The sequence below is a fragment of the Simochromis diagramma genome, unplaced genomic scaffold, assembly GCF_900408965.1.
Source record: "Simochromis diagramma unplaced genomic scaffold, fSimDia1.1 OVJJ01000438.1, whole genome shotgun sequence".
In the NCBI taxonomy this organism is placed as follows: Eukaryota; Metazoa; Chordata; class Actinopteri; order Cichliformes; family Cichlidae; genus Simochromis; species Simochromis diagramma.
Window position 1 is genome coordinate 306,284 of NW_024387263.1, and position 21,791 is coordinate 328,074.

General features: G+C 42.5%; 3 protein-coding genes across 3 annotated transcripts; all 3 read left to right on the plus strand.

Moving 5' to 3' along the window:
* Positions 1-1,168, plus strand: LOC120715401 (odorant receptor 131-2-like). The gene is made up of 2 exons (XM_040002388.1): positions 1-238; positions 371-1,168. Exons 1-2 carry the CDS (start codon positions 83-85, stop codon positions 1,166-1,168), a joined length of 954 nt encoding a protein of 317 aa, XP_039858322.1. The 5' UTR covers positions 1-82.
* Positions 1,169-6,538: 5,370 nt separating this feature from the next.
* On the plus strand, positions 6,539-7,702 carry LOC120715402 (odorant receptor 131-2-like). Its single transcript, XM_040002389.1, has 2 exons — positions 6,539-6,670; positions 6,920-7,702. The coding sequence occupies exons 1-2, from the start codon at positions 6,539-6,541 to the stop codon at positions 7,700-7,702; spliced, it is 915 nt and encodes a 304-aa protein (XP_039858323.1).
* Positions 7,703-19,939: 12,237 nt separating this feature from the next.
* On the plus strand, positions 19,940-21,212 carry LOC120715380 (odorant receptor 131-2-like). Its single transcript, XM_040002363.1, has 2 exons — positions 19,940-20,175; positions 20,425-21,212. Exons 1-2 carry the CDS (start codon positions 20,023-20,025, stop codon positions 21,205-21,207), a joined length of 936 nt encoding a protein of 311 aa, XP_039858297.1. The 5' UTR covers positions 19,940-20,022; the 3' UTR covers positions 21,208-21,212.
* The last annotated feature ends 579 nt before the right edge of the window (positions 21,213-21,791 follow it).

Sequence of the window (21,791 nt, forward strand, 5' to 3'; positions counted from 1 at the left end):
ACATCTGAATTCAATTATTTGGATGGATGAATGTGTGTGACTTACTTTTACTCTTTTGTAAGGATCCCGAAAAAGCATCTCTATGAATTCCTCATCTTATGCCCTCAATGCATCGAGCAGTCTGAAATATCGCGATTCGCCAAGTGCAGCCGTGGGCAAAAATGTCATCGTTCTGGCTCTCGGCTTTACCATCAACTATATTAACGGTACACTGATACACACCTTCAGAAAACACCAGGTCAGTATTTATTGTTATTGTTGTTTTTATTTAATTATCATTATTGGAAAAATATACCTAAATATTGCTAACACAAGAAATATATATGTATTAAAGCAATAAAAGTGAGATGAGGTGTTTCATGTCTTTCAGATATTTTATTTGAATCCTCGTTACATCCTGTTCATCCACCTGGTGGTGAATGACATGATCCAGCTCACTTCTTCAATTAGTCTATTTGTTTTCACTTACATCTTTTATCAAATTAATGTTGCATTCTGTTGCTTCCTTATCACTTTGGCTATCTTCACCACCTTCAATACTCCAATAAATTTAGCTCTCATGGCACTAGAGTGCTACATTGCTATTTGTTTACCACTGCAACACGCTGAGTACTGCACCACTAAAAGAACAAACGTGGCTATAGGTTGGATCTGGGCCATGAGTGCAGTCTCAGCTATGTCCGACATCGTTATTATTCTGGCAACAGAGCCAATGGAGTTATTTTATTCCACAATACAATGTGAGAGAGATAACTTATTCCGGCATCCAATCATTGTAAAAAAGAAAGAGGTTTCATATTTAATTTTCCTAATTGGTGTTTTGCTCACCTTCATGTACACATACTTCAGGATATTTTTTGCTGCTAACAAAGCTAAATCAGCCAAGCGAGAGTCGAAGAAGGCGAGAAACACAATCCTGCTCCACGGCTTTCAGCTTCTGTTGTCTATGCTAACCTATATAGCAACTGCATTAATGCAGGCTCTGGTGCGCTGGTTCCCTAAACAGCATCTAATAGTTGTTTTTATTTCCTATATCATAATCTACATTGTCCCCAGGTTTGTTAGCCCTATTGTGTATGGGTTACGAGACAAGACATTTAAACAGTATTTAAAAAAGTATCTGTTGTGTACCATGAAAATGGGTAACGAGACCGATTTTAGACTATAATATTCTTGATCTAGCAGAGGGCAGCTAGAAAGGTGTATTGGTAAAAAACATTAATTAATCATCAGGTTAACTGGATTTCATCCTCTGGACATGCATTGGGTGCACATTGTGTTCCAAAAAACAAACCCCAAATATTAGTTGATATGTTGGATTTTTAAATGCTCAGACATAGGTATCACCATCAGTCTTGAAAATCACACATTACCCTTGCTCTTGTTAGTAGCGTTGTATAGAATCTGAATTAAGTAAAAAAAAAAAAAACAATTTTAAAAAAGCAACAAAAAAAAGGAAAAGAAAGAAAAAATCGTTACTGTTACTAGTGATAATGTACTGTTTTAACTCCTTGGCAAATATTTGTCCACTTTAAAAAAAAAAAAGAGCATCCTCCTTCAGTTCTAAGGTTTTATGTATCAAAACATGATATGTAAGTAACAGGCGATACTAAAACTAATGCTGATGTCAGCAGTGGTAATATGGAAATCCCCCAAAATCTCATCTGCATTGTTTTTGTTCTTCTTTGTGTTGATGTCAGCATTATCTATATTGTAGTTTATAATGTAGTATAGTTTAGTGTCATTATGAATCATATAATGGTGTATTAAAAAATGTTTTAAAAAGCTCAAAGAAAGAAAGTTCCTTTCACAATGCCTAATATACTGCTTTAAAGTTTGGAGATGATCCAGTGGAAACTAGTGTTTTCCTAATTGTGTGACCGTGTGATGTTTGATCTCTGACCTTGAAGCAGATACTAAAAGGTGTATTTTATATCTTTACCCATTTGATTGGAGCATAACTGGCTTAAATCTTTGGTTTCTATAAGCTTTAAATACTTAAGATACACACATGCAGTGTGTGATTTTGCGAAACTTTATGCAGTCATTGAGAAGTTGTAGGGCGTTGTATTGGAAAAATAAAATGTGTGATGAACACCTCGCTTCATTTCCTTTCATATGATGTAGCACTTGATTACATACTCCCTCCCTTTTGGGGAAAGAGTAATCTGGCCTTTAGCAGGTCTTTAAAATAAGCAAATGCAATCTGACATGAAAACAGCGTGACATATTGTCGTTAGTTGTTTTTTTTGTTATTATGCCAATATGCAGAAGCAGTGTGTAAAAAATAAATAAATACATGCTTACTGATGTATTATTGTAGGTTCTTTACTTTACAGCATAAAATGCCTTGATGCAATTTTGGTTGTCTTTTGCAACTATATAAATAACATTTTATTGAATTGACAAAATGCTGCTAAATATATTTGTTTATATAAAAACAGACAAAGCAACGACACCTCAAGCTGGTTTTTATTACAAGATTGCAACCCTACAATAAAACAGAGAAAAATCACCAACAAATAGATGGCAGCCTGTTAGCAACAACCTGGTGACACTGGGAAGGAAGAACTCCCTGTAAACAAAACCTCCAGCAGATTCAGGGAGGAGCAGCCATCTACTACGACCAGTAGATGGCTGATGTCAGATTGCATTTGCTTATTTTAAAGACCTGCTAAAGGCCAGATTACTCTTTCCCCAAAAGGGAGGGAGTATGTAATCAAGTGCTACATCATATGAAAGGAAATGAAGAGAGGTGGCAGGAGGAGCAGGAGACAGGACCAAAAACACATTGGAAAAGAGACAAAAATTAACAAAGAATGATTAAATACACAGTGGTATAAAAACAAACCATGAATTGCAGCTGGCTCCTAGCCTTTGCATCCTGACCCTCCCCCCACATCACTCAAACAGGTGCTGTGCGGTGACCTGCCCCTCCTTTTTAATTACCCTATAGTGATTACGGTTCTCAGTACATCACTATAGAAATAGGACCTGCAGGAGCAGGTGTGTTAGCCAGAGATTTGTGGTTGGGGCTATTGTCTGCCTCTCAATTTTATCTGCACTTTATAGGCCTTTTCCACTTGTACCTGCTTATTTTAGCTTGGCTTGACTACGTTTTTAGTGCTTTCCATTAGGTGATAGCTCCTGGTACCAGGTAATTACTCCGTCAGGGTTCCAAGCAAAATGTGATGTCAACCGACTGTATGCCACCAATCGGCTAGTGGTGGCACTCAATGAGTCATGACGGTGTCTCCTTCACAAAAATCCAAACCGCTATTTTTAAAACCATTGGTGCAGCCATTAACGGAAATGTCTGCACAGAAAACAACATGCCATACACCGAGCAGCAGGTATACCATCACCTCGACATCCTCCTTTGTTGTGGCATTTGTATTGCGTACAAATGATGTCACAGACTTTCAGCCACATTGCTATAACAACACCACACGTATTAAGTGGTACACGATTGTAATAGATGAGTTGAGTCACTTTGAGTGAAGCCAAATACGTACTAGTGGAAGAGAGCTAAAGACAGAGTTTGGAGGGGGGAGGTTTGGATGATCAGCAGTCACATGCTCATGTTATCTGTCTCTAAATAAATAGCACTGTAGTTTACACACACACACTCATGCTTTAAAACTCATATACACAGACACAAAACATGCGCCAACATATCATATCAAACGCTGACAACAGCGGTGGAGTCTAAGACCCAAGCTGACATATAGACACAGATGAACAGGCGCACGCAGACACAAACATGCATTCCCACTCCCATATACACAAACAAATACTCGACACTCACCCGATGTGGAGACAGACACAAATAGACACTGTACACACATTCACACTCCCCAAACATACTCTATGTCCCCGGCCCTGGTACCCCAGCCCCCAGAGGGGCAAATCATACCCAGACCCGGGAGATGTAACCTTTCTCTCTGGAGTGGAGGAAAGCAGACCGCCTCCTTATCTGCAGTAGCAGGGAGACCCCGCATCCCAGACCCCAATCGGACGGCCAGCACCTCCTCCCAGCCCCGACGGTTAACAGAACGGGGGTGAGTGAAGGCCCAAACCTCCCTCCGCCCGCTCATACGTAGTTTTGCTGTGTGCTGTTCTAAAGTGCATTTAAAACACAGGAGGGCATGGTGCTTCCTGCCAGAGAGCAGCACGGCTCCTCCCGAAAAGCCTCAGTGTCTATATGCATTTAAAATTGAGGATAGGGCACCAGCGCCAGAGGTGGGTTTGAATACACAGACCATCCTCTGGACGCTGTAGAACGTGCCCACCCCCAAGTCCCTATATGTATGTGTTATGAGAGTGTGAGTAATGTGGATGTCTAGGTTGCAGAATAAAATTTAGGCACAGGCAGCCAGAAGGGGACAGAGGGGGAGTGCCTCCCCTGCACCCTGGTCACACACCTGCACCCCAAGCAGGTGTGTCACCTGCTTGAGGTGCAGGTGTTTGTGTGGGTGTGGTGGAGCGGGAAGAAGGAGGCAGCTGAGGATGGGGAGGGAAGAAAGGGAGGGGCAAGTGGCCCCTCCCTGGGGCCAGCTCCCCCGCTGACCCCAGTAGGTACCCCAACACTCTGGAACCCACCAGGGCAATGTGGCCTAGGCCCATCCAGACCGGGGCCCACAGCAGCAGCACCACCCCGCCCCACAGAGTCCGGGGCAGCCCACCCGACCCCACCGCAGAGAAAACTGCACCCACCTCATCATCCAATCTTCTCCCAGACTGCACAAGACAATAGACACCCAGTTTGAGTCATTCTCCACTTCTCCAATATCTCTCCCCTAAAGATATTGGAGTGAGCTCCTGTAGAGAGGAGACCTCCTGCAAAGATGTGCTTGGACTTCTGAGTTGTGAACACGCAAATCAGTCCATGCATGATTGCATGGCTCCGCCCATCAAAAAGTCTGTGCATGCGCGAATATATATTTTGCCCAACGTTCATTATTGGACTGACAATTGTCGGTTGGAAATTTTTTATATATCGTCCAACCCTAGTGTTAACCACAGGGTGCCTAGGTTATGTAACAATGTAGTTTGTTGTTGTTTTGGTTTAAGTGAAAATGTTTTATGTGTGTGTGTTCATGTGTTGTACATGAGTGTAGACTTGTATATAGTTAATCATGTATGGATCATTTAATGTCGAATTCTGAATATCGATCTGTAAGTAATGAAATTTGAAAAAAGGGGGTAGGAACAGGAAAAATGTAATCCTACTCCTTTTCGAGCACACACATTGTATAGACATAGATTTATACATGAAACTTCATTTTTTATAAATTTTGTTTTTTCTTTTTTCCCTTGTTATTTCAGTTATATTTGCATTTTCTAAAGAAAATCTATCTATGTTTTGTCATACTGATGTAAAAGACAAAAAATAATGGGTATTAAGGCCCTTAATGAGCAGGCCTTTTGAATGGAGTCCTTTAATGCACGCACATGGCCCAGGGCCCTGATACACATATAATACAAAGAGATGTTTCAGGTTAGCTGGAGAGCTGGGGTTAGTGGATGTTGTAGCCTAAATGCTGACAATATCCTCTGACTTTTCAAACTTTAAAGATAGACACTAGACCATGTGTTGGTGTCATGTCAACCTAAGGAGATGGACCATAAGACAAAGCATGATATTGACACATTTGCAGTGATTCTTGTCTCTTCTTCGTGAGCTAGCAAAAGTGCCTAATACACACGTGCATGCACTAATGGGTACGAGCACTCCTACTACTCACAAACATTCAGGCACTGTCTCCCTCTCTCACACACATAGACACACCTGACGCCATTTGCATATAACCACTATTATAAATTATCAATCACTGGCAAGTGCTACAAGACAGAAGTCAACCATAACCAGGTGAGCACCTATTCTTTGGTGGGTGGGGTTGTTTATAAAAACAATTTATATATTCTTTGAGATTTGTATTGCATTGAATCATTTAGTGTAGTATATTTTATTTTATGTGATCAGCTATATAATAACTCTGATTGTAACACAACCAGGCGCAATTATCAACTATCATTTAAGTTACTGCTTTGAATGAGAATGCTACTATTATCCAGCTCGTTGTGACTAAGTTAATGTTATAGGTCAAACTTGGAGTTTTTTCTTTAATGAAAATGCCTTATTGCAGTTCACACTTAACTAAAGCAGAGTTTAGTGCAGAAAAGCATAGTTTGTTGTAAACTGGAGCAGAAAGGTTTTTGAACTTTATAAAATTGATGAGAATAAATAATTTATGGTGGATTACATTGCAGAAAATGCATTTTCTGAAATGTAAATTATTTGCTTAAGCAAAATGAATTACTTTTGATGCTTGGATATGGTGTTTTATGGTTGGTGTAATAGTGTTGCAGAATATTTAAGATTTCTAAGATTATTATTGATCAGATAAGGAATGCTCATAGATATCAAAACTTTGCCGTGTTTTTAAAGTTAACACCTTCTGTGTTACAACCTGCCATAACAATCAATGATGTCTACAGGTTTTTTGGCCAACTCATGAACCTTTCAAATGCTGCCATGAATTTGACAACAGTTACGTATCGGGACCCGTTAAACATAGCTATTGTCAAGAATGTGATAACTGTGGTCCTCTGTATCGCCATCATCTATGTCAACGGCACCTTGCTGCACACATTCAAAAAACATGAGGTCTGTATCCTGCTCATAAATTTTGCATCTATTTATTACATCCATTTAGAACTAGATACTAGACGACAGAATGTGATATATTCTGCACGGTGAACATTCCATCGCGCAAAGAGACGTTGGAGTGACGTCTTTTAAATGATATTTTTGGACGTCCAAGTTTGGTCACTGAAGCAGTTGTTTTTTATCCACTATTCGATGTTTAGTGGGATAATTCACCTTTCATGTTCTAAATCCTGTCCTTCTCTTCAGGTTTTCAACACAAATCCTCGTTACATCCTGTACATTCATCTGGTAATCAATGATATCCTCCTGCTCATCATGTTCACCCTCCTTCAAGTCCTCAGTTACGCCATTTTCACTCTTCATGTGCCCTTCTGTATTATTTTGCTAGTGATTGCCGTCATTTCCAGCCTTAACACTCCACTGACCCTCGCTGTGATGGCAGTAGAGTGTTATGTTGCCATATGCTTCCCTCTACAGCACTCACAGATCTGTACAGTCAAAAATGTAACCGTTGTGATCACAGTGATATGGGTGCTAAGTTCACTTACAATTCTGCCAGATTTATTCACCATCTTGGCCACAGAATCCAGAGATTTCTTTCATTCAAGAGTCTTCTGCCTTTGGAAAACAACTTTCAGACTTCCTGAATTAGAAAAGAAGAGAGATATATCCAACATTGTATTTCTGGTTATTGTTTGGCTCATCCTTGTCTACACATATTTCAGAATCCTTTTCGCTGCACAGGCAGCTGCTGCAAACGCCAGGAAAGCAAGAAACACTGTACTGCTGCACGGCTTCCAGCTGCTGCTGTGCATGCTCAACTACGTGTATGATTTGCTGCTGAATGGTTTGACATCCTTGTTTCCAAAAGGAGTCCTGACTATTCGCTACACAATCGCAATACTAATACATGTTCTGCCTCGAATCATCAGTCCAGTTGTTTATGGGATACGAGATAAGATGTTCAGAAAGTACCTGAAAAAATACTTGTTTCATACAAAAAATGCTAATGCTTTTGTACACAGGTAACCCAGACAAGACAGACATTGTTGACGGTACACATTTATCAATTTCTCTTAATTTTATTACCATTTTCTTTTAGATACAGACTAAGTATAAGTAATGGGAGTAGTGAAATTCACTTTATGTTTCTCATATCATCCTGACTTACAATTTTTTTGATCTTTCTAAACTCTCATTCACAGTGAAACAGTGTTCTGTTAGTCTCTGCATTTTGAAGCTGTAGGCAGAAATACTGTAACTTCCTGTTTGTATCACAAAGGAGAAAACTGCAGTAACCTAACCTACAGCAAATAAAAACATATTTTCATGAGTTTTCAGAATTTGGTGTTATTGGATTCATTTTAGGTGCTCAGTGTTTAGTGTAATAATTTCCAAAGTAACATGATACCTTTCCAAGATGGCGGCGCGTGAACAACGTGAGGCTCAGTGTCTCTCCAGAATCTGCTATTTAGCGGTTTTTTATCTACTTTTAACCGGATTATTCGTCCAGAATTGCTGTGCGTTGCTGACCTACAGCAGACAAGAGCTTCTGGACATCTGGACTCACAACTCCAACAGTTTTATCGCCGATCTCCGACTCATCCCAGAGATCTCCAGAACACCGGAGGCTGCCCACTGTCCCCGGCCGGGCGGAAGTGCACGCAGACGGCGCCGAGATCGTAAACAAAGGCGAGGTAGGCGCGGAGGGCTACGGGCTAAGCTAAAGCTAACACCACACCGGCTGCCTTTACCCAGTATTTTTCTCGCCAATGTCCGTTCTCTGGCAAACAAAATGGATGAGATACGGCTCTCCATCACTAACAACAGACGGATTATGGACTCAAATGTCATGTTTTTCACCGAAACATGGCTGAACAACAGCTGCCCGGACAATGCTATCGAGTTAGCAGGACGCCACACACACCGAGCCGACAGGCTAGCAGATGACTCCGGCAAGACCAGAGGTGGAGGTTTGTGCATTTATATTAACAATGCTTGGTGCATGAACTCCACTACTACTGAGAGTCACTGCTCACCTAATGCGGAGTTTTTAATGGTCAAATGCAGACCTTATTATCTCCCCAGAGAACTCACTTCTATCATACTCACTGCCGTGTATATACCCCCCGACGCTAATGCTAGGTTGGCCATGAAAGAACTTTCTGCAGCCATTAACAAACACCAGAATAAACACCCCGAGGCTGCTTTTATTGTTGCTGGCGACTTCAACCACACCAACTTAAAGACAGTCCTCCCCAGATTCCACCAACATGTCTCCTGCCACACCAGAGGAGACAAGACTTTAGACCATGTGTATTCCAACCTGGCTGGAGCCTACAAAGCCACACCCCTCCCCCACATTGGACAATCGGACCATCTCTCCCTGTTCCTCACACCTCGGTATTCACCACTCATCCAACGTGTGAAACCTGCTGTGAGGACAATTAAAGTGTGGCCAGAGGGGACAGACGCAGTGCTCCAGGACAGATTTAAAAACACAGACTGGAATATGTTCACCCACACAGACCTGGACCAGTACGCCTCATCTGTACTGGATTACATCTCCAAAACCACAGACAGTGTCACCACCCAGAAACGGATCACCATGTACCCCAACCAGAAGCCTTGGATGAACCGGGATGTTCGTCTCCTCCTGAAGGCCCGCAACACCGCCTTTAGGTCAGGAGATGCACACGCCTACAGTACAGCCAGGGCTAATCTAAAGAAGGGCATCAAAAAAGCCAAACACCATTACAAAAAGAAGGTAGAAGAACACTTCTCCAACTCCAACCCCCGACGCATGTGGCAAGGACTCCAGACCATCACAGACTACAGGACCACCAAACCCTCCCCCGCATCCTCTGATGTCTCCTTCCTCAACGAGCTCAACAACTTTTATGCTCGTTTTGAGCGAGGGAACCCCACAACCACAACCAAAGCAGACATGATGCCAGACCACCAACCTCTGACTCTCTCCCCCACCGATGTAGGAGCGGTGCTGAGCAGGATCAATGTCCACAAGGCTGCAGGCCCTGATGGCATCCCCGGGCGTGTTCTCAGAGCGTGTTCTGGGGAGCTTGCAGGAGTGCTCACAGACATATTCAATCTGTCCTTGGCCCACGCTGTGGTACCGGCCTGCTTCAAATCCACCTCCATCATCCCGATACCCAAAAACTCCATCCCATCTTGCCTCAATGATTACCGCCCAGTAGCACTCACCCCCATCATCACTAAGTGCTTAGAGCGACTGGTCCTAGCACACTTCAAATCCTGTCTCCCCCCCACCCTGGACCCCCACCAATTCGCATACCGCCAGAACAGGAGCACAGAGGATGCAGTCTCCATCGCACTGCACTCTGTCCTCTCACACCTGGACAACAACAACACCTACGCCAGAATGCTGTTTATAGACTTCAGTTCAGCATTCAATACAATCCACCCCTCACAACTCATCAGGAAACTGACAGACCTGGGCATCAGTTCCCTCATCTGCAAATGGTTACTGGACTTCCTGACCAACCGCCCCCAACATGTCCGGCTGGATAACCACTGCTCATCTACCATCACAATGAACACCGGTGTACCACAAGGCTGTGTGATGAGCCCTTTCCTCTACTCCCTCTTCACCCACGACTGCAGACCTGCTGATGGTTCCAACACCATCATTAAGTTTGCAGATGACACCACGGTGATTGGCCTCATCAGTGACAACGATGAGGCCGCCTACAGGGAGGAGGTGGATCGTCTGGCTGAGTGGTGCGACAGAAACAACCTGCTGCTTAACACCGAGAAGACCAAGGAGCTCATCGTGGACTACAGGAGGAATGCTGACCCACATCCACCCATCCACATTAAGGGGACGGCTGTGGAGCGTGTGAGCAGCTTCAAGTTCCTGGGAGTCCACATCTCCGAGGATCTCACCTGGACGACCAACTGCTCCAAGCTGGTCAAGAAGGCTCACCAGCGCCTCTTCTTCTTGAGGACTCTGAGGAAGAACCACCTGTCCTCAGACATCCTGGTGAACTTCTATCGCTGCACCATCGAGAGCATCCTGACCAACTGTATAACAGTCTGGTACGGGAACTGCTCTGCCTCGGACCGGAAGGCGTTGCAGAGGGTCGTGAAAACTGCCCAGCGCATCACCGGAGCACCACTTCCTGCCATAAAAGACATCTACAGGAAGCGGTGTCTGAAAAGGGCTGGGAAAATCATCAAAGACCCCAGTCACCCATCGCATGGACTCTTCACCCTCCTGCCCTCTGGGAGGCGCTACAGGAGCCTCCGGACTAAGACCACCAGGTACCGGAACAGCTTCTTCCCCACAGCTGTCAGACTCCTGAACTCTGCCTCCTGACATCTGACCCACGTTAAACTCATGGACTGGACATACACACACCCACAATGGACAACTGTACCCTCAAACACACAATAATAACATGGACTGAACCACCACTCACAACCACTAGCACTTTATATAGCCTCTGTAGAAACTATCTACACCCTCACTTATCTTAACTGCACTACTGTATAGCTCTGTGTAAATAATCATTCTGTACATTCGATAATCTTTAATCCTACAACTGTTTACAACTTGCATAGTTCCCATTTCTGTATAGCTGTATATCTCAGATTCTGTAAAGTTATTTATTTCATATTCTGTATAGTTTTTCATATTTATATCCTGTTCATATCCTGTACATAGCTTGTACTCACTACAGCCTGTACATACTTATAGTTATAGAATATTCACAACATACTTCATACCGTGTACATTATAACATACCATAATAGACCCATTTCTGTAATATACTCACATATCTATATTATTGCTAATATATATTGTAATATATCTATATCACTAAAGCACTTCTGGATGGATGCAAACTGCATTTCGTTGCCCTGTACCTGTGCATGTGCAATGACAATAAAGTTGAATTCTATTCTATTCTATTCTATGCTACTTCATTGACAGTCCATTTTTCCATAAAGCATTACTGTGCTAAATTGAAAAATGGTATAACAGTTTTGTTGTTACTTATGTAAGACAGGTTCTCCAATTATGTGCATGATGGGAAAATAATCAAATGAGCCTTTTTCCTGCAAACATTTTGCTACCATTGGCTCACTAATGGATTTTATGTGGTGGTTTATGTGGAGGGAAATTTTGAAATTGCAGAGCAGGATACTTTATATAGTACTGTTAATTAGTAATTATTGCTTTTGGCTTCCTGTAAGCTACATTAGTGCTTGCACTTGCAGTGATGAAGTGAATGCAGAACACCACTGAACTGATCTGAATGGACTGGCTCATTGTCAGTGATCTGATCCAGCTTTTCAGTTTTGTTACTTGTGTTATTTGGTATCATACTTGAATTTTTCGTGACATGGGGTATTCGTAAGTCAGGGTTCCACTGTATTTAAGAATATTTTATGTTTTTTTATTTATGTGTGCTCAAATGGAATAACATAGTAATAATAATACATTTGTCTTAAATTATGGATGCTGTGTCGGTCGCGAACGAAGTGGCTCTTAGAGCCACTCTTTGAAGTGAACGAGACGAGCCGGCTCTTTATCGCCAGCAGTGGGTTTTTTCTTTTCTTTCTCTCACCCTCTCTCTCTCTCTCACTCTTTTTTCCGCTTCACTCAGCACGCGAGCCTTGTGCTTTGTGCTGGGAAGAGGGGGGAGGGGCGGTAGTTACACTCGCAGTAGCACAGGAACAGAGCGGGAGAGAGAGAGAGAGAGAGAGAGAGCCAGGGACAACAACGTCACATTAGAAAGGTATAGTAATCACAGTTGTGGATGTTAAAGGATTCACAAAGTTTATTCATGCAGGCCCATATGACAGAGAATGTGCATCTTCTTTTTGTTTTCATATTTTCATTCATATGTAATTGTGTTGTGGTTTGCAGTGTTTTGTGTTGTTTTACTTAAAATTTGTTTAAAAGGAAAAAGCTGAAAATTTAAATAGCTAAAAGTTGAACTGCGAATAGTTGGTTTTTGTAATATATGATTTATTTATTACATTTCATGTGGAGAGAATAAATAAAATTAGATTTACGGTGGCCCCTACAGACAAAGCACGTACAAACTCCAAAACATGTAAAAACTCCAAAACACGTACAAAACACAACAGAAGTGCTCCAGGATGCAGGCGAAGTGTTGAGCTTTTGTTACCTAGTGGCTACACAAGCCAGTAAGTACCAACGACCGGATTTGGTGTGTGGTGGTAACAGGTAAATGAACATTTTTTTAAATGATTTGAATATATATGAGTGAATATATATGAGTGGTGTATATATATATATATGTAACACATGTACACACAATTACACTCCCCAAACATAGACTATACCCCGGGTCCAGGTACCCTCGCCACCAGAGGGGAAACAGCACCCAGACCCAAGAGATGTTACCTTTCCCACCGGGGTGGAGGCAAGCAGACCGTCCCAGGCTCCGCAGCAGCAGGGAGGCCAATCGGACAGCCAAAATCTCCTCCCAGCCCCCCCGCCCCGATGGCTAGTAGAGAACAGGGGTGTGTGAAGACCCCATACCTCCCTCCTCCCGCTCATGTGTAGTGTTGCTGCGTGTTGCTCTAAAGTGCATTTAAAACAAGGAAGAGCATGGTGCTGCTGCCAGAGAGCAGCAGGTGTTAGCACGGCCCCTCCCGAGAACCCTCAATGTCTACATGGATTTAAAATTGGGAGGTGGGCAGAGGTGGGGTTGAATACCGTCCGTCATGAGGGTGGACAGATCGTCCACTGGACGCCGTTAACGTGCCCACCCTCAAGGCCCTATATCTATGTGTGTGTTATGAGAGTGTAAGTAATGTGGATGTCTAAGTTGTGAGATAAAATTGAGGCACAGGTGGCCAGAAGGGAACGTGGGGGGGGTGACACACCCGCACCCCAAGGCCCTACCTGTGTGGGTGGGTGTGGTGGAGCGGGAAGAGGGAGGTAGCCGGGGAGGAAAAGAAGGGAGGGGAGGATGCCCCTCGCTAGGGCCAGCTCCCCCGCTGACCCCAGTAGGCACCCCCGACCTCTGGTACCCACCAAGGCAAGGGAGCCCAGGCCCATCCAGACCGGGGCCTACGGCAGCAGCACTGCCAAGCCCCACAGGACCCGGGGCAGCCATTCCCATCTCAGTGTCTGAAATGTCACCCAGCAGTGAGCTGCTGACCAAAAAATAATCCAGACGAGAGTAGGAGTGATGAACATGTGAGAAGAAAGAATATTCCTTACTGTTGGGTTGAAGGGAGCGCCATGCATCGCAAAGGCCATAGTCGCTCATATACTGTTTGATTATATTTGTGGACTGCCAATTGTGCTGAGTTCCTGTTGTGTTGAGCCTATCCATTTCTTTATTTAGTCCAAGGTTGAGGTCGCCTCAAAGAATGAGTGTGCAATCGAGGTGTTCAGAGAGTGCACTAAAAAATCCGTGGAAGAATGAGGGTTCATCAACATTTGGACCATATATACTTACAATACATAGTTTTTTGTTCAATATTGATAGTTTAATAATTAGAAATCTACCCTCTGGATATATAACTGTATCGAGTACTGTAAAATTAACATTTTTATGTATTAAAATTGCTACTCCCCGTTGTCTAGAATTATAACAGGCTGCAAACACATTAGGAAACTCAGGTGTTTTAAGTTCGTTTAAACCTGTGACAGGTCTGTGAGTTTCTTGTAATAAAACAACGTCTGCCTGTAGTTTTTTAAGCTGGTTAAATATCTTTAACCTCTTTCCTCTGGTGCCAGCTCCATTTACATTCCATGTGACAAACCTCAGCATGCCCATAATTGTGTGTGTATGTCTAATGATGTACGCTGGGTGTTTCGTTTAGAGACAAAAATTAACAAAGAATGATTAAATACACAGTGGTATAAAAACAAACCATGAATTGCAGCTGGCTCCTAGTCTTTGCATCCTGACCCTCCCCCCACATCACTCAAACAGGTGCTGCGCGGTGACCTGCCCCTCCTTTTTAATTACCCTATAGTGATTACGGTTCTCAGTACATCACTATAGAAATAGGGCCTGCAGGAGCAGGTGTGTTAGCCAGAGATTTGTGGTTGGGGCTATTGTCTGCCTCTCAATTTTATCTGCACTTTATAGGCCTTTTCCACTTGTACCTGCTTATTTTAGCTCGGCTTGACTACGTTTTTAGTTAGTCATATGAAGTTTGCTGTGTGCTGTTCTAAAGTGCATTTAAAACACAGGAGGGCATGGTGCTTCCTGCCAGAGAGCAGCACGGCTCCTCCCGAAAAGCCTCAGTGTCTATATGCATTTAAAATTGAGGATAGGGCACCAGCGCCAGAGGTGGGTTTGAATACACAGACCATCCTCTGGACGCTGTATAACGTGCCCACCCCCAAGTCTCTATATGTATGTATTATGAGAGTGTGAGTAATGTGGATGTCTAGGTTGCGGAATAAAATTTAGGCACAGGCAGCCAGAAGGGGACAGAGAGGGAGTGCCTCCCCTGCACCCTGGTGACACACCTGCACCCCAAGCCCTGCGTGTATGTGTGGGTGTGGTGGAGTGGGAAGAGGGAGGCAGCTGAGGATGGGGAGGGAAGAAAGGGAGGGGCAAGTGGCCCCTCCCTAGAGCCAGCTCCCCCGCTGACCCCAGTAGGTACCCCAACACTCTGGAACCCACCAGGGCAATGTGGCCTACGCCCATCCAGACCGGGGCCCACAGCAACAGCACCACCCCGCCCCACAGAGTCCGGGGCAGCCCACCCGACCCCACCGCAGAGAAAACTGCACCCACCTCATCATCCAATCTCCTCCCAGACTGCACAAGACAATAGACACCCAGTTTGAGTCATTCTCCACCTCTCCAATATCTCTCCCCTAAAGATATTGGAGTGAGCTCCTGTAGAGAGGAGACCTCCTGCAAAGATGTGCTTGGACTTCTGAGTTGTGAACACGCAAATCAGTCCATGCATGATTGCATGGCTCCGCCCATCAAAAAGTCTGTGCATGCGCGAATATATATCGCCCAACGTTCATTATTGGACTGACAATTGTCGGTTGGAAAATTTTTACATATCGTCCAACCCTAGTGTTAACCACAGGGTGCCTAGGTTATGTAACAATGTAGTTTGTTGTTGTTTTGGTTTAAGTGAAAATGTTTTACAGTGGGGCAAAAAATTGTGCAAGTTCCCCCACCTAAAATGATGACAGAGGTCAGTAATTTGCACCAGAGGTACACTTCAACTGTGAGAGACAGAATGTGAAAAAAAAAATCCATGAATCCACATGGTAGGATTTGTAAAGAATTTATTCGTAAATCAGGGTGGAAAATAAGTATTTGGTCAATAACAAAAATACAACTCAATACTTTGTAACATAACCTTTGTTGGCAATAACAGAGGTCAAACGTTTACTATAGGTCTTTACCAGGTTTGCACACACAGTAGCTGGTATTTTGGCCCATTCCTCCATGCAGATCTTCTCGAGAGCAGTGATGTTTTGGGGCTGACGCAGAGCAACACGGACTTTCAACTCCCGCCACAGATTTTTTATGGGGTTGAGGTCTGGAGACTGGCTAGGCCACTTCAGGACTTTCAAATGCTTCTTACGGAGCCACTCCTTTGTTGCCCAGGCGGTGTGTTTTGGATCATTGTCATGTTGGAAGACCCAGCCTCGTTTCATCTTCAAAGTTCTCACTGATGGAAGGAGGTTTTGGCTCAAAATCTCACGATACATGGCCCCATTCATTCTGTCCTTAACACGGATCAGTCGTCCTGTCCCCTTGGCAGAAAAACAGCCCCATAGCGTGATGTTTCCACCCCCATGCTTCACAGTAGGTATGGTGTTCTTGGGATGCAACTCAGTATTCTTCTTCCTCCAAACACGACGAGTTGAGTTTATACCAAAAAGTTCTACTTTGGTTTCATCTGACCACATGACATTCTCCCAATCCTCTGCTGTATCATCCATGTGCTCTCTGGCAAACTTCAGACGGGCCTGGACATGCACTGGCTTCAGCAGCGGAACACGTCTGGCACTGCGGGATTTGATTCCCTGCCGTTGTAGTGTGTTACTGATGGTGACCTTTGTTACTTTGGTCCCATCTCTCTGCAGGTCATTCACCAGGTCCCCCCGTGTGGTTCTGGGATCTTTGCTCACCGTTCTCATGATCATTTTGACCCCACGGGATGAGATCTTGCGTGGAGCCCCAGATCGAGGGAGATTATCAGTGGTCTTGTATGTCTTCCATTTTCTGATGATTGCTCCCACAGTTGATTCTTTCACACCAAGCTGCTTGCCTATTGTAGATTCACTCTTCCCAGTCTGGTGCAGGTCTACAATACTTTTCCTGGTGTCCTTCGAAAGCTCTTTGGTCTTGGCCATGGCGGAGTTTGGAGTCTGACTGTTTGAGGCTGTGGACAGGTGTCTTTTATACAGATGATGAGTTCAAACAGGTGCCATTCATACAGGTAACGAGTGGGGGACAGAAAAGCTTCTTACAGAAGACGTTACAGGTCTGTGAGAGCCAGAGATTTTCCTTGTTTGAGGTGACCAAATACTTATTTTCCACCCTGATTTACGAATAAATTCTTTACAAATCCTACCATGTGAATTCATGGATTTTTTTTTCACATTCTGTCTCTCACAGTTGAAGTGTACCTCTGGTGCAAATTACTGACCTCTGTCATCATTTTAGGTGGGGGAACTTGCACAATCGGTGGCTGACTAAATACTTTTTTGCCCCACTGTATATGTGTGTGTTCATGTGTTGTATATGAGTGTAGACTTGTATATAGTTAATCATGTATGGATCATTTAATGTCGAATTCTGAATATCGATCTGTAAGTAATGAAATTTGAAATAAGGGCGTAGGAACAGGAAAAATGTAATCCTACTCCTTTTCGAGCACACACATTGTATAGACATAGATATATACATGAAACTTCATTTTTTATAAATTTTGTTTTTTCTTTTTTCCCTTTTTATTTCAGTTATATTTGCATGTTCTAAAGAAAATCTATCTATGTTTTGTCATACTGATGTAAAAGAGAAAAAACAATGGTATTAACACCCTTAATGAGCAGGCCTTTTGAATGGAGTCCTTTAATGCACGCACATGGCCTAGGGCAGGGGTCGGCAACATGCGGGTCCGGAGCCACATGCGGCTCTTTAGTCCTTATAGTGCGGCTCCGCGTGGTTTGGGAAAATAAATTACAAGTATTTAGTGTATTTTTTTTGTATTAGTTCTTTTAAACTTGTAGTTCTAAATTGAAAGTTTATTGTGATATTGAAATATAAAAATATAATTATATTTTATTATTTTTCGTCGCTCAAAATAAGCGTCACACTCGAGGAAGCCGGTATACTCGCCGAAACGCCGTGCATTTATCGAGACTTTCAACCCCAGGTAGGCCAATTATGGATCTTCGGATCCACATTATGTCAGCAGCTCCACCGCGAACTATGTTAAAAACAAACACCGCTCACGCCTCACAGATGACAGCTTACAGTCCTGCGTAAAGATGAAAGTGACTTCTTACAGCCCCGATTTGCAGACGCTGTGCGCAGAGGTTCAGGAGCAGAAGTCCCATTGTAAACATATCACGGCAGACTTGACGATGTTCCATCAACATGCTTTTCGGCATCTCTTTATTGACCACTTTTCACACACGGTTGCTGTACGTATACAGCCGGCTGTAGCTTTTCAGCTCACAGCCGACACAGACCAACACAACAGCATAGATAGCACAGACTTTAAGGCGGCGAGGCGTGATTGCGGGTGCAGCTCAGGTGCGTACGCCTCCCATGCAGCGGTACTGCAGACCAAGCCCCGCCACACACATTTACCATGTAAAATAAATATAAGTAAATAAACAAATATTTATGCAGAATTTTGCAAATATTTATTTTTCATTTTCTTAGTAGCATAGTGCTTTTTTCCAATTATTTTTTAAAATTCAGGTCAAGGCTCTGCTATGCTCCAAAAGCCCAAAGGCGATATGAGGGTGGCTACTCACAACAGTTTTTCTTTGCTACATGGATCATTTTACTTCAGCTGGGTGTCTTTCCTTTTGTTATATTTCTTTAACAGTTCGAAATGTTTTCATTACATAAATAAAATGGAATTTTCTATGTAGCACTTCATGGATTTCATAAGCAACACACTTTAGTTGTTCACACAAAGCATAAAGGTAGAAAAAATAATATATAGTGTTATCTTCATTTTAGATGTCACAAAGTATTTGCGGCTTCCAGCGTTTTCTTGGAAACTGGGTCCAAATGGCTCTTTGGGTGTTAAAGGTTGCTGACCCCTGGCCTAGGGCCCTGATACACATATAATACAGAGAGATGTTTCAGGTTAGCTGGAGAGCTGGGGTTAGTGGATGTTGTAGCCTAAATGCTGACAATATCCTCTGACTTTTCAAACTTTAAAGATAGACACTAGACCATGTGTTGGTGTCATGTCAACCTAAGGAGATGGACCATAAGACAAAGCATGGTATTGACACATTTGCAGTGATTCTTGTCTCTTCTTCGTGAACTAGCAAAAGTGCCTAATACACACGTGCATGCGCTAACGGGTACGAGCACTCCTGGGGGAGGGGATATCTCCCTCTCTCACACACATAGACACACCTGACGCCATTTGCATATAACCACTATTATAAATTATCAATCACTGGCAAGTGCTACAAGACAGAAGTCAACCATAACCAGGTGAGCACCTATTCTTTGGTGGGTGGGGTTGTTTATAAAAACAATTTATATATTCTTTGAGATTTGTATTGCATTGAATCATTTAGTGTAGTATATTTTATTTTATGTGATCAGCTATATAATAACTCTGATTGTAACACAACCAGGCGCAATTATCAACTATCATTTAAGTTACTGCTTTAAATGAGAATGCTACTATTATCCAACTCGTTGTGACTAAGTTAATGTTATAGGTCAAACTTGGAGTTTTTTCTTTAATGAAAATGCCTTATTGCAGTTCACACTTAACTAAAGCAGAGTTTAGTGCAGAAAAGCATAGTTTGTTGTAAACTGGAGCAGAAAGGTTTTTGAACTTTATAAAATTGATGAGAATAAATAATTTATGGTGGATTACATTGCAGAAAATGCATTTTCTGAAATGTAAATTATTTGCTTAAGCAAAATGAATTACTTTTGATGCTTGGATATGGTGTTTTATGGTTGGTGTAATAGTGTTGCAGAATATTTAAGATTTCTAAGATTATTATTGATCAGATAAGGAATGCACATAGATATCAAAACTTTGCCGTGTTTTTAAAGTTAACACCTTCTGTGTTACAACCTGCCATAACAATCAATGATGTCTACAGGTTTTTTGGCCAACTCATGAACCTTTCAAATGCTGCCATGAATTTGACAACAGTTATGTATCGGGACCCGTTAAACATAGCTATTGTCAAGAATGTGATAACTGTGGTCCTCTGTATCGCCATCATCTATGTCAACGGCACCTTGCTGCACACATTCAAAAAACATGAGGTCTGTATCCTGCTCATAAATTTTGCATCTATTTATTACATCCATTTAGAACTAGATACTAGACGACAGAATGTGATATATTCTGCACGGTGAACATTCCATCGCGCAAAGAGACGTTGGAGTGACGTCTTTTAAATGATATTTTTGGACGTCCAAGTTTGGTCACTGAAGCAGTTGTTTTTTATCCACTATTCGATGTTTAGTGGGATAATTCACCTTTCATGTTCTAAATCCTGTCCTTCTCTTCAGGTTTTCAACACAAATCCTCGTTACATCCTGTACATTCATCTGGTAATCAATGATATCCTCCTGCTCATCATGTTCACCCTCATTACAGTTCTCAGTTACGCCATTTTCACTCTTCAAGTGTTCTTCTGTATTATTTTGCTAGTGATTGCCGTCATTTCCAGCCTTAACACTCCACTGACCCTCGCTGTGATGGCAGTAGAGTGTTATGTTGCCATATGCTTCCCTCTCCAGCACTCACAGATCTGTACAGTCAAAAATGTAACCGTTGTGATCACAGTGATATGGGTGCTAAGTTCACTTACAATTCTGCCAGATTTATTCACCATCTTGGCCACAGAATCCAGAGATTTCTTTCATTCAAGAGTCTTCTGTCTTTTGAAAACAACTTTCAGACTTCCTGAATTAGAAAAGAAGAGAGATATATCCAACATTGTATTTCTGGTTATTGTTTGGCTCATCCTTGTCTACACATATTTCAGAATCCTTTTCACTGCACAGGCAGCTGCTGCAAACGCCAGGAAAGCAAGAAACACTGTACTGCTGCACGGCTTCCAGCTTCTGCTGTGCGTGCTCACCTACGTGCATGATTTGCTGCTGAATGGTTTGATAGCCTTGTTTCCAAGTGGAGCACTGACTATTCGCTACACAGTCTCAATACTAATACATGTTCTGCCTCGAATCATCAGTCCAGTTGTTTATGGGATACGAGATAAGATGTTCAGAAAGTACCTGAAAAAATACTTGTTTCATACAAAAAATGCTAATGCTTTTGTACACAGGTAACCCAGACAAGACAGACATTGTTGACGTTACACATTTATCAATTTCTCTTAATTTTATTACCATTTTCTTTTAGATACAGACTAAGTATAAGTAATGGGAGTAGTGAAATTCACTTTATGTTTCTCATATCATCCTGACTTACAATTTTTTTGATCTTTCTAAACTCTCATTCACAGTGAAACAGTGTTCTGTTAGTCTCTGCATTTTGAAGCTGTAGGCAGAAATACTGTAACTTCCTGTTTGTATCACAAAGGAGAAAACTGCAGTAACCTAACCTACAGCAAATAAAAACATATTTTCATGAGTTTTCAGAATTTGGTGTTATTGGATTCATTTTAGGTGCTCAGTGTTTAGTGTAATATGTTCCAAAGTAACATGCTACTTCATTGACAGTCCATTTTTCCATAAAGCATTACTGTGCTAAATTGAAAAATGGTATAACAGTTTTGTTGTTACTTATGTAAGACAGGTTCTCCAATTATGTGCATGAGGGAAAATAATCAAATGAGCCTTTTTCCTGCAAACATTTTGCTACCATTGGCTCACTAATGGATTTTATGTGGTGGTTTATGTGGAGGGAAATT

Excerpts from the sequence above, each read along its gene's own strand:
- LOC120715380 (XM_040002363.1), top strand. The coding sequence starts at position 20,023 with ATGAACCTTTCAAATGCTGCCATGAATTTGACAACAGTTATGTATCGG. Across the intron at positions 20,176-20,424 it reads ACACATTCAAAAAACATGAG|GTTTTCAACACAAATCCTCG; the intron begins GTCTGTATCCTG and ends CCTTCTCTTCAG.
- LOC120715402 (XM_040002389.1), top strand. The coding sequence starts at position 6,539 with ATGAATTTGACAACAGTTACGTATCGGGACCCGTTAAACATAGCTATT. Across the intron at positions 6,671-6,919 it reads ACACATTCAAAAAACATGAG|GTTTTCAACACAAATCCTCG; the intron begins GTCTGTATCCTG and ends CCTTCTCTTCAG.
- LOC120715401 (XM_040002388.1), top strand. The coding sequence starts at position 83 with ATGAATTCCTCATCTTATGCCCTCAATGCATCGAGCAGTCTGAAATAT. Across the intron at positions 239-370 it reads ACACCTTCAGAAAACACCAG|ATATTTTATTTGAATCCTCG; the intron begins GTCAGTATTTAT and ends CATGTCTTTCAG.